Below are 12,980 nucleotides of genomic sequence, written 5' to 3' on the forward strand. Positions count from 1 at the left end.
CCTCTCTCTTCCCGTCCAAACCCCCTTATACTCCTCTGGCTAACCATGCCCCCTCTCTGTTGGTCATGGGTCTCCTCCGTCCTCAATTTCTTTCCCCCCTGCAGCAATAGGCTCACCCCCAGCAATTCCCGGTGCCGTCAGCACCCACAGCCCAGTCTTCTCCCTTACAGTGCCTTGCGAAAGTATTCGGCCCCCTGGAGCTTTTTAACATTTTCCCACATATTATGCTTCAAACATAAAGATACCAAATGTAAATTTTTGGTGAAGAATCAACAACAACTGGAACACAATTGTGAAGTCGAACGAAATTTATTGGTTATTTTAAATTTTTGTGGAAATTTCAAAACTGAAAAGTGGGGTGTACAAGCTCACTCCAGAATTTCATTGTGGATCTCTGAATGATCCAATGTTGTCCTAAATGCCTAATGATGATAAATATAATCCACCTGTGTGTAATCAAGTCTCCGTATAAATGCACCTGCTCTGTGATAGTCTCAGGGTTCTGTTTGACGCACAGAGAGCATCATGAAGACCAAGGAACACAACAGGCAGGTCTGTGATACTGTTGTGGAGAAGTTTAAAGCCGGATTGGGATACAAAATGATTTCCAAAACTTTAAACATCCCAAGGAGCATTGTGCAAGTGATCATATTGAAATGGAAGGAGTATCATACCACTGCAAATCTACCAAGACCCAGCCGTCCCTCTAAACTTTCACCTCAAACAAGGGGAAGACTGATGAGAGATGCAGCCAAGAGGCCCATGATCACTCTGGATGAACTGCAGAGATCTACAGCTGAGGTGGGACAATCTGTCCATAGGACAACAATCACTCGTACACTGCACAAATCTGGCCTTTATGGAAGAGTGGCAAGAAGAAAGCCATTTCTCCAAGATATCCATAAAAAGTGTCATTTAAAGTTTGCTACAAGACAAGCCTGGGAGACACACCAAACATGTGGAAGAAGGTGCTCTGGTCAGATGAAACCAAAATCGAACATTTTGGCAACAATGCCAAACGATATGTTTGGCGTAAAGGCATCACAGCTCATCACCCTGATCACACTATCCCCACTGTCAAACATGGTGGTGGCAGCATCATGGTTTGGGCCTGCTTTTCTTCAAAAGGGACAGGGAAGATGGTTAAAATTGATGGGAAGATGGATGGAGCCAAATACAGGACCATTCTTGAAGAAAACCTGTTGGAGTCTGCAAAAGACCTGAGACTGGGACGAAGATTTGTCTTCCAACAAGACAATGATCCCAAACATAAAGCAAAATCTACATGGAATGGTTCACAAATAAACGTATCCAGGTGTTAGAATGGCCAAGTCTAAGTCCAGACCTCAATCCAATCGAGAATCTGTGGAAAGATCTGAAAACTGCAGTTCACAAACGATCTCCATCACACCTCACTGAGCTCGAGCTGTTTGCCAAGGAAGAATGGGCAAGAATTTCAGTCTCTCGATGTACAAAACTGATAGAGACATACCCCAAGCGACTTGCAGCTGTAATCGCAGTAAAAGGTGGTGGAGCGCCCCCACACCGCCGCAGGGCCGAGGGGTACCCGGAGCCGGGCCTCTAGGTCTCAGTCCTGGGGTTGTCACGGTGGCTAGACCCGGTCCGTGGCCCTGTCTGTCAGTGGGGGACGTCCGGTGCAATAAGTGATGTTGTAGCGGTGCAGTTGTGGGGTGCAGGTCGCGGTAAATAACGAGGACACCAGGTTGCAGTCTCTTTACCTCTTTATTGAAGCTCTCTGGGTCCTCAGTCCGGAATACGGCTCACCAGGCTGCGCAAGTCCGGCCGGTCCAATGGCACTTCCAGAGCTCTCCTTGCAGGTGGAAATCGGTGCCTTCCTTCTAGCGCTATGTGTTGCAGTCCTTCCCTGCTGTGCTTACGGAAAGTACCCCACAACTGTTGTGTCTGTTTCTCGTGTTCCCTCACAACAACTTAATTCGCAATGATCTTCCTCGTCCCTCCAGATACTATGGTAGGAACGCACCCGTATGACGGGGAGGCTCGGAGATCTTCCGGGACTCTATCTGCGCCCCTCTCCTGTTGGTACCCCCCTTTTGCCTTCCTGGGTGATGCGTGAGACAGTCCGCCTCAAGCTAACTGCCCTGCCGTAGGTCTGAGGTATGGCTTGAAACTCTTTACCTCCTCGGCGTTCCGGCCACCGGTAGTGCGCCTCAGTAAGGTGCTGCCTCTTTCAGCACAACCCTCACTGGTATCTCCTTTCGCTTGATTTCGTTTCTCACTCAGCACAATCTATCTCGCTTCTAGTCCTTTCTTGAGTCCCGCCGCTTCCAGGAGCCTGCGCGGACCCGTTACGTTCTTTCAATGCCAAGCCTCTGCCAGGATCCCACCCCTGGCAGAGACCCTACAGTCTCTCCCTTCACAACACCCCCTGCCACAGGGTGTTGCTCCGTTCAATCCCGTCAGCGTTCTCTCTCTAACTTCCTGCCTGACCCCCAGTTTACCCACTATGGTGGGGAGTGGCCTAATGAATAGCACCCTTAGCTCCCCCCGGAGGCCCAGCTGTGAAATGTATTGGTGACTGTGATACCTGCTCAGAGAACTCCTTCCGTGCCATCGAACGCAGCATGGCCCCCCTTAGTGGCTGAACCATGCTACTGCAACGACCAGGACTCTGGGGCGCTGCACTCCCCCCTGGTTAAACACAGTACTCCGGGACTGGGAAGAAAAACAACAATACAGGTTAGCAAAAAGACATACAATTTTGTTGAGTGCAATTAACAGTAAGTATACTTAAGTAGGCTTCCCTTTATGGGAGGTGAGGACACTTTTAACGTTACAAACATAATCAACATTATAAATTACAGAGCATAAATAACTTCTGTTACCCAACCGGGTATTCTACTTAGTGCAATTTTTGGAACAATAACTTAACATTGCCTTTAAGAAACTCACACTCTTAGTCTATCAAAGGCCTTCCTATAATCACATTATAAGGCATTTCAACTTTACATTCTCCTTCTTGTGAACCTGCAGGACCGCCTGTCCCTACGGCACCAGACCTACTGCCTCTCCTTTCTTTTACAGGACCGCCCTGTTCAGCCAGGGCCTACTGCCTTTCGCTACTATACACAGTATAGACATAACATTCCTTTCAGTTGAAGAACTCTGAGCCAGCTCTACTCGGCCCCTTTAAGGACTCACTCTCTAACCCCTACGGGTTCACTCTCTGTCCTTAGCAATAAAGTAACTTTTCAATGGGGACGCAGGGTTTACCTTCTATCCTCACCCTCATTATTACTTCTCTTACTTTCAACTATGCAGACCTCTACATCTACCCCTACGGGCTCTCTGCATCTTTCCTTTCTACAAAACATTATTCAGATTTCACATTTCAACAACTTCAACACATATAACTCGGCATGTAAAACAGTTACATTTTCTTTTTCAAGGCATCATTATCACATTACTGTTCGGTAACAGTATCTCTTTCAAATTTACTTCGTCACATCCCCTTTAAGAGGGGACCAAGTCTTTCTGAGGTAGCTCGTCTTCTCAGCCTACCAGTCTTATGCAAAGTTCCAGCCCGGGATCTTCACAAAGTGTCTTTAACTAGGACTAGTAGGAAAGGTTTCTTCGCAAAGTGTCTTTAACTAAAACCAGTAGAGAAGGAATCTTCGCAAAGTGTCTTTTGGCTCAAACCAATAGGGCAAATATCTTCGCAAAGTGTCTTTGGCTAAAACCAGTAGGGAGCACCTTTAAGAAGGTGCAAACTATTTACAAGGGAAGTTCGAATCATGCACAGTCCATGATTTCTGCAGTTCTTTTTTTTTTTTCTTTAAACTTGTGCAAAACTTTGAGAACAACAATAGTGGCCCCGGATCAACAAGGGGTCACCTTTAACCCTAGACGGGTTTAGTAGCAAACAGGAACAGTTAAAGGAATGAACAGTTAACTATTTACATTTTCCATCCAATGATAGTACTTTCAAAACTTTCCACGAGGCACCACCCGGCAGGTGGATCCCTGCAGTTCAGGGTTCAGATCCACTCCTACTGCCAGGTACACCCCATGTGTTCGGGTCTGTTGTATGACCAGATCGTGCGCAGCGATGAAGGTCTGGGTTCCCACTGCTCTCTGCGCTGGCTCCTCAGGAGTCTCAACCACCCGAAGAGGCACTCCCTTGGCCACTGCTGTGGTGGCGGTGATCAACCTGCGGGCTCCAGGTTCCGCAGCCAGGCAGGTGGAGGCGACCGGAGTGGCTTCAGATCGATCACACGGTGACACCTTGGCTACAGGGGCTGGCCTCTCCTGCTTGTACACATTCAGAGCAAACCACCCCTTCTCTCCAAAGTGCCGGGTGTAGGTAACGCTGTCCCCCGGGTAGAGGTCCCGATCCGGGTGACCTTCTCTGAGGTGCGACTCCACATCCCGGCGATTGACAAAGACCTCCGCATACAGCCCCGGTTCCTTGATAAAGCCCCAGCCTCCTCGGAGCTTGAAGATGGTGACAATGCCCTGCCTGCGCGGGGCCTGATGGGTGGTGGGGTCCTTGCGGGCCCGATCCTTAACCGCCAAATCTTTTTGATGGTAGGCCTCCCGTTTGGCCTGATGTATTCTCTCTTCCTCTTGCCACCGCTGTTCTAGCTGGGTCTGATATTCTTCCCAGCTTAGGGCCTGTACCATTTCTCCCTTCTGGGTCTCCACCCCGGGGAACCCCATGAGATTGGATCCAGGGTTCACCCAGCGGCACACCGTGCGCTCCGCACTGACCTCACACGGCAAGGGAGTAGGGGTGATAGGGGCTCGCATACGGTGTTCCATGCCCGTGGCTTCCTCCCATGGTAACAGGCGCTGAAGTCTATGGGTCCCCGGGAGAGGCGGTGCTGCTACGGGACCCACTAACACACCCTCGGCTGGTGGGGCAGGACCGGAGGACTCACCCACCGGTACGAATCCACTTTCCGCAACAGGTCCCGCTGGTTCCTCCGATGTCCGGGAACCCGCTGCCGGCACCGCCTGATGCGGGGCCTGGATTCTCACATTCAGTTGGAGGAGCCGGGTATATAAATCCTCCATCTCGGCTCTCAGGAATTTGGTGTTATCCACAGAGGACAGGTTGCTGGGCTCGTCCGGGTAGTCAGGGGAGACTTCCACTTCAACCCCGCTGTCGGGTTCGGAGCTGCTGGCCATAGCGTCCTCCACGTGGGTCGCTTCCTGGTCTTTTTCCCGTTCTCTCCTGCGTGAGCAGTTTCGTTTTCTCTGCCTCCGCCCCCCATTAAGGATCAGGAGGCGGATCTCTGCTGCTGACGGACACGTCCTCACTGCACAGAAATATTTAGACTGGGCGGCCATTACTGTTCGCGCTCTCCAGCTCGGCTACGCCCACTCCACGCCCCTCTTCTCTTCCTGCGCTCTCCTCAGCGCTGCAATGGCGGCGGATTTTGGCGGCAAATGGCACAGCACACAGTCTTGCAATAAAGTACAGTCCAAGCACAGTAAATCACAGTCTCTAGGCACACATGACCTGATTCTTCAGGCTTAAGTAGATCCTGTTCGTGACGCCAAGTTGGAGCGCCCCCACACCGCCGCAGGGCCGAGGGGTACCCGGAGCCGGGCCTCTAGGTCTCAGTCCTGGGGTTGTCACGGTGGCTAGACCCGGTCCGTGGCCCTGTCTGTCAGTGGGGGACGTCCGGTGCAATAAGTGATGTTGTAGCGGTGCAGTTGTGGGGTGCAGGTCGCGGTAAATAACGAGGACACCAGGTTGCAGTCTCTTTACCTCTTTACTGAAGCTCTCTGGGTCCTCAGTCCGGAATACGGCTCACCAGGCTGCGCAAGTCCGGCCGGTCCAATGGCACTTCCAGAGCTCTCCTTGCAGGTGGAAATCGGTGCCTTCCTTCTAGCGCTATGTGTTGCAGTCCTTCCCTGCTGTGCTTACGGAAAGTACCCCACAACTGTTGTGTCTGTTTCTCGTGTTCCCTCACAACAACTTAATTCGCAATGATCTTCCTCGTCCCTCCAGATACTATGGTAGGAACGCACCCGTATGACGGGGAGGCTCGGAGATCTTCCGGGACTCTATCTGCGCCCCTCTCCTGTTGGTACCCCCCTTTTGCCTTCCTGGGTGATGCGTGAGACAGTCCGCCTCAAGCTAACTGCCCTGCCGTAGGTCTGAGGTATGGCTTGAAACTCTTTACCTCCTCGGCGTTCCGGCCACCGGTAGTGCGCCTCAGTAAGGTGCTGCCTCTTTCAGCACAACCCTCACTGGTATCTCCTTTCGCTTGATTTCGTTTCTCACTCAGCACAATCTATCTCGCTTCTAGTCCTTTCTTGAGTCCCGCCGCTTCCAGGAGCCTGCGCGGACCCGTTACGTTCTTTCAATGCCAAGCCTCTGCCAGGATCCCACCCCTGGCAGAGACCCTACAGTCTCTCCCTTCACAACACCCCCTGCCACAGGGTGTTGCTCCGTTCAATCCCGTCAGCGTTCTCTCTCTAACTTCCTGCCTGACCCCCAGTTTACCCACTATGGTGGGGAGTGGCCTAATGAATAGCACCCTTAGCTCCCCCCGGAGGCCCAGCTGTGAAATGTATTGGTGACTGTGATACCTGCTCAGAGAACTCCTTCCGTGCCATCGAACGCAGCATGGCCCCCCTTAGTGGCTGAACCATGCTACTGCAACGACCAGGACTCTGGGGCGCTGCAGTGGCGCAACAAAGTATTAAAGGGGCCGAATAATATTGCACACTCCACTTTTCAGTTTTTGAATTTGCACAAAAATGTAAAGTAACCAATAAATTTTGTTCAACTTCACAATTGTGTTCCACTTGTTGTTGATTCTTCACCAAAAATTTATATTTGGTATCTTTATGCACGAAGCATGATATGTGGGAAAAGGTTGAAAAGTTCCAGGGGGCCGAATACTTTCACAAGGCACTGTATAGCTATGCACTCTATTTCAGAGATATGTTCCCTTTTGAGGTTCATAAGTGTGTTTTTTCTTGTTGGTCACATTTATCCAGTACAACATGTAATCCACATTATTGCTTGGTGGATACCAAAAATAATAAATAACACCTGAACAAGACTGAGGTGACATGGTCTGACTAGTAGAAATGTTTCTTTGGGCCCCTTCTCTTGACTATACAGAATATGTTTTTGTCCTATGTACGGTATCTCATACAAGATATGTATAAAAGTCATGCAGCGGTTGGGGTTGATCCTCGTTATTGTGTAATACCTGGAGCAAGCCATATTTTGGTCTTCTAGTAGGCCAGTCTAACCATGAATGTCCCATTCGATTTATTCCTTTACTTTATTCTTCATCCCAAAAATTATGTGTGGGAAAAACGGACCATTTGTGGTACCTTGCCTAGCACCTCCCGAGTCTGTCTACTACCTTTATCTTGATAACAGTATTAATTTTTTTGTGTCTTCTATAGATGTTAACGCACAGATTGGTCCTCCAGAGGGTCGGAAAAGATTTAGTGAAATATTTAAAGATCTAGATGCCCTGGAGATCAGCCTTGGGAATGAGTGAGTATGAACAGTACATTTCTGCCAAAGATTAAAATTTTTGCTTATTTCGATGGAATAGAGAATGAAATTACTAGTTTTGCTGATGCAAATGAATAAGAATTTTTGTTGATTTTGAAGCAGTTTATTAAGTGGATTGTGAAGTGGTTCTGCTTCAAATCCAAGCTAAAAATCTCTTTATGAGCATACCCCTATTTCTCAATTTCTGAATTATTTTCTTATCTAATATTTTTTTTACTAAATGTTGAGCTTTGATTTGATCATAAATTGTTCAGAAGATGAGAGCTAGGCATTACAGACTGTACTTACTGTCAGATTCACTGGTAACTCTTCAGGAGATTGCTATGTACAGTGAAGCATAGAGGCTGTAGAAGCCAAACAGTCCAAATTTTAATGAATCCCTAAAGTAATAGAAGTTCTTTTTAGCCCCAAAATACATGCATTTAGGAAGTAAAAGGTGTTCATATGTGTTAATACTGTATAATGCATGCCTTTCATGGTCAAAATGGGAATAAGTGCTTCTAAGTCACAACAACCAGAAATGTGGTTACAAGAACAGCCGAGCACAGCTGCACTACCCTGTTTGTGTAAGGCCTCATTCAGATGTCCAATATTCTCATTTTTCACGGATACCTGTGATAGCCTATGAGGCCATTCACTTGTCTGTAATTTTTTGCGAACCAATCGGTCCGCAGATGTTCATGGACACAAGTCTGACTTTGATCCAAGCATCAGATCAAAGTCGGCAATGCAAGTCTATGAGTCCGATTTTCCCAGACTGTCACTGGAGAAGGTGGAGAAACTTTTTTTCTTCTTCATGTACGAGAAAAACTGATCAAAATAATCAGTCCATTTTTCTTGTACATGAGAGGCCTAATTGGCATAACATCATGTTCCTTTAGGCAAGGATGGCCATGGAAAGCAGATGATCCAAGAGCAGTTTATAGGCACATGCCCTCTAATAGCTCATCATAGATTACCCCCATAAACTTTCTATGCAGTATAGTAAAAATATGGTGCTCATATCTACTTTTATGGTGGCAGTGGCACCATTGCTTACAGGGCACTTGTGTAGCATCCATGTTGTCTATATACTACTGTAAGTCCATCCATCTCTGGAAAAATGCTCTCCATGCTGCAAAATCAGACCCAACCTATGGACAGTTTGGACACTGTTTTTTTAAGAGATCAGACATGTTTTTCTAAACCTGGACATTTTCTTTAACTGCCTGTACCAATGAAAATGAAAAGATTTAGGGTTGTCTATCCCTCCCATGGACTAAATAGATATAGGTGTGTTTGAGTTTTCCTAGCACATATCTTTTTCCAACATTGATTAATTATCATATGACCATGTTTATCCCATTTAGGACCGTGGACATGTTCTTGAATGATTCCGGGCTTACAAACTCCGAGATGCAACAGGATGAAGAAGAACCACTGGTGAGACACGGAAATACTTGTCTGTTTTCTTTGTGGTACAGGAGGGCAAGGGAAGATATTTCCTTTCATGCGGTGCCATCATTGAAGGGATCAGACACGGAGGCCACAACTATTTGGTTACTTTACTTGATACGCTAACAGGCTGGCACTGTTAATGCACCTAATCACTCTACCCACTGGTAATGGTCTTTTGTAATGCTGTATTTATGTGATGTAGGTTGGCACTGTCATTAGTAGCACTATGACTGTATGTCTTATTGTGTGATATTATCATTAGGTGTCTGAGGGAGGAGTCGGCACATTCTTTAGTATGGTGGTCACATTGGATACGCTGATAAGTGATAGTAATTTGTGTTATGGGCAGGGGCTTATATATCATTGGTACAACCTGTGCAGCTGAGGTAAGGGGGCCCATTTCCACCTCCGAAGCAGGTGGAATTGTGCATTATGATGAGCTATTGTACTGCAAAGATTCCATATGTTGTTCTTTCACAGGGGTCCTTTTTGTCTGTGTTCACCGGTGGGTCACGTGGATACTGCATAAAATTAAAGAGAAGGTTTGGTCAGTGCTGAAGTGCATAGTCTATACAAGTCACCAACGCTCTGCTGATTCAATAACTGCAGAGTCCAAACCTCCTCTGGTATTAACATCAGCACAAAAACTGTGCCTCCATTGGTAGCTTCATAGCATGACTGTACGCGAGCATCAACATGCAACCCTTTGTCAAAAAACACAATGCCAATGTAATGCCAATTGTAGTCACTACTCATGGACAAGCCGTGAGGCTTAGTAGTCAAGAGGTCCATGGTCAAAAGCCAGTAGGGTACATCATAGACAGAGGGGTGAGACAAAGGCGTAGTCAGGTAACAGTCCAATGTCAGAATTTAAAGTACTAGCGAATCAAGACAAAAGGGGCTTGGCAAACGGATGGTCAAGGCAAATTCAAGGTTGAGCAGCAAAGATCAGAATACAAGACTAGGAGCATGGAACAAACACACACCTCTTGAGCAAAGCTACAATTGACAGCAGTCTAAGGCAGAGAGCTGGCTAAATAGACAGGTAATTACTCTGAACAGGTGACACATGAATGAAGCCCCGGCACTCCCTGCTCCTGTCACTTCAGACCTTTACAGCTCATTATGCCCCAGCATCCGATTGGACAACTGAGCTATCAATCACCATACTGACAGCGCAGCATGCAGCAGAACTGTCATCCACTGCATCCAAACATACTGATAGGAGGAATCGTGATAGCCAAGCAGCGGATGGAGTGATTTAAAGCAGCCACCATTGCATTTTAGAGCAGTGGTCTTTTGACATGTTTCAGTCCCAGAGTATAATTAAACAAATAAGACCATGACCTGAAGGAATCTATGGGTCTATGCATAATTCACTCACAAAGGCACCATATAGTCTCAGGGAGAGCTTATATACAGTACAGATATATATATATATATATTCTTATATCTCTATAATGTTGACTTCATTACTGTTTTGCATACAATTTCTTACCTTTTTTACGGTCCCGCCATGGGGTCTCACTCTATGCCCTTACCACATAATTCTGCATCTTGGAGACATTCTTTCAAGGGATCAAAATTCATGGTCAGAATTGTAACTTTTCATGTAGAGAGTGAAGAGTCATCATTTACCAACAGCTGTATCCTGGACTGCAGGAACTGTGAGGGAGCAAGACAGGTTGTGTATGTTTACCACAGACTGTGCTATAACTATGTATTTGTGCAAAGTTTACACACATATGTCCATGCATGAGCGTCAATAATTGTATCTATCCATAAAATTTGGGGAAGCAGTGGTCTGAACAGTAAAGTGAAAGCCCCACAGCAATAATCAAAATTGGTTCCTCATAATGTTGCCTGGTTTTCCCTTGTATGCCTGTTATATGCCCCCAAGTTCTCCTTCTCTTGCTTCCAATGCAGTTTCTCTGGAGAAGAAATTTGTGGTTTATTACCACTTGATATCAAAGTATATTAGATCAGCTAGGGCTGAGTCCCTGTCTACTAATACCCCTTGAGTTCCTCTCCCATGTATGTCTGTTCTTTGCCCCAAAAATCTCCTTCTGTTTCTTCCAATGCAGTTTCTCTGGAGAAGAAAGTGATTTGTGGTTTATTACCACTTGATAGCAAAGTATATTATATCAGCTAGGGCTGAGTCCCTGTCTACTAATACCCCTTACCTGCTGCATGGGCAACCTCTTTATTATGTACCCCTTTGTATAAACAAGAACTTCATGATCATACAGTCCTCATTTATATACATATATACCTTGCAAACATTTCAAAGTTAAATTGGATGCTATTTGAGTGTTATTTTGCTAAGTTATAATAAACTGAAGATTATTATATGATAACTAGGTGCGGTTATGATTAATATATACATCACATACAACTGACTTACTCAACTTCCTCTTCCCATTGGCCCCACTTTGATCTGATCTTATCAGTACAGTACAGGCCTGATAATTATTGACTGGATCACACTGCATCAGAGTAATCATTGTAGAAAGGATTATTTGACAGGAGCTTGTGAATGTGAACCTAAATGCACCACTGACCCCATTTATTAAACAAGCTGTGGTAGATAAGGCTAGGGCTACACATCGAAAGCAGTTCTGACAAGTTGTGCGATAAAAATGTTTGTCTGCGTTTTGCTGTTGCAGGACTATTTTCGAGCTCTAATTCTGCTGTTAATAAAACAGAAAATAATCGACTGCTTGTCGTGTGTGACTTGCATTGAAGTGTGTCGCGCGTGACCAGTGACAAAAAAATCCAACTCTTTTGGAAACATTTGTGATGCTGTGTTGCGGACGCAAAAGGTTGCAGATTACATTGGGACTGCATAAGCTATCATTAAATGCCATGTCAGAATCAAACAGTTTCAGTGTTGTGCTACATATAGTGGGAAAATAAGTATTTGATACACCGCCAATTTTGCATGTTTTCCCAACTTCAAAGAATGGAGAGGTCTGTCATTTTTATCGTAGGTGCACTTCAACTGTGAGAGACAGAATCTTAAAAAAAAATCCAGACAATCACATTGTATGATTTTTACAGAATTAATTTGCATTTTATTGCATGAAATAAGTATTTGATACAATAGAAAAACAGAACTTAATATTTGGTGGAGAAACCTTTGTTTGCAATTACAGAGGTCAGACGTTTCCTGTAGTCCTTGACCAAGTTTGCACACACTGCAGCAGGGATTTTAGCCCACTCCTCCATACAGATCTTCTCCAGATCTTTCCGGTTACAGTGCTGTTTCTGGGCAACATTGAGTTTTAGGTCCCTCCAAAGATTTTCTATTGAGTTCAGGTCTGGAGACTGGCTAGGCCACTTTAGGACCATGAAATGCTTCTTACAGAGACACTCCTTAGTTGGCCCACGTGTGTGCTTCAGGTCATTGTCATGCTGGAAGACCCAGCCACGACCCATCTTCAATGCTTTTACTGAGGGAAGAAAGTTGTTGGCCAAAATCTCGCGATACATGACCCCACCCATCCTCCCTTCAATATGGTGCAGTTGTCCTGTCCCCTTTGCAGAAAAGTACCCCCAAAGTATGACGTTTCCCCCACCATGCTTCTCCATTGGGTCTGTGGTTGTACTCATGTGTTCTTCCTCCAAGCACAGCAAGTGGAGTTGATACAAAAAAGTTCTATTTTGGACTCATCTGACCAAATGACCTTCTCCCATGCCTCCTCTGGATCATCCAGATGGTCATTGGTGAACTTCAAATGGGCCTGGACATGTGCTGGCGTGAGCAGGGGACCTTCTGTGCCCTGCAGGATTTTAATCCATGATCGCATAGTGTGTTACTAATGGTAATGTTTGAGACTATATTCCCACATCTCTTCAAGTCATGGACCAGGTCCTCCCATGTAGTTCTGGGCTGATTGCTGACCTTTCTCAGAATCATCCTTACCCTATGAGGCGAAATCTTGCATGGAGCACCAGACCAAGGAAGATTGACAATAATCTTGTGTTTCTTACATTTTCTAATAATTGCACC

General features: G+C 46.1%; 1 protein-coding gene across 2 annotated transcripts in view; it reads left to right on the forward strand.

Moving 5' to 3' along the window:
* Positions 1-12,980, forward strand: part of GMIP (GEM interacting protein) — a 104,766-nt gene that overhangs the window by 15,146 nt on the left and 76,640 nt on the right. For both annotated transcript variants that reach the window (XM_077262667.1, XM_077262668.1), the window contains 2 exons: positions 7,417-7,510; positions 8,881-8,953. In XM_077262667.1, the coding sequence (XP_077118782.1) occupies positions 7,417-7,510; positions 8,881-8,953 (167 nt within the window). The remainder of the gene's footprint in view (positions 1-7,416; positions 7,511-8,880; positions 8,954-12,980) is intronic.

Source organism: Ranitomeya variabilis, chromosome 5, assembly GCF_051348905.1.
Source record: "Ranitomeya variabilis isolate aRanVar5 chromosome 5, aRanVar5.hap1, whole genome shotgun sequence".
NCBI lineage: Eukaryota > Metazoa > Chordata > Amphibia > Anura > Dendrobatidae > Ranitomeya > Ranitomeya variabilis.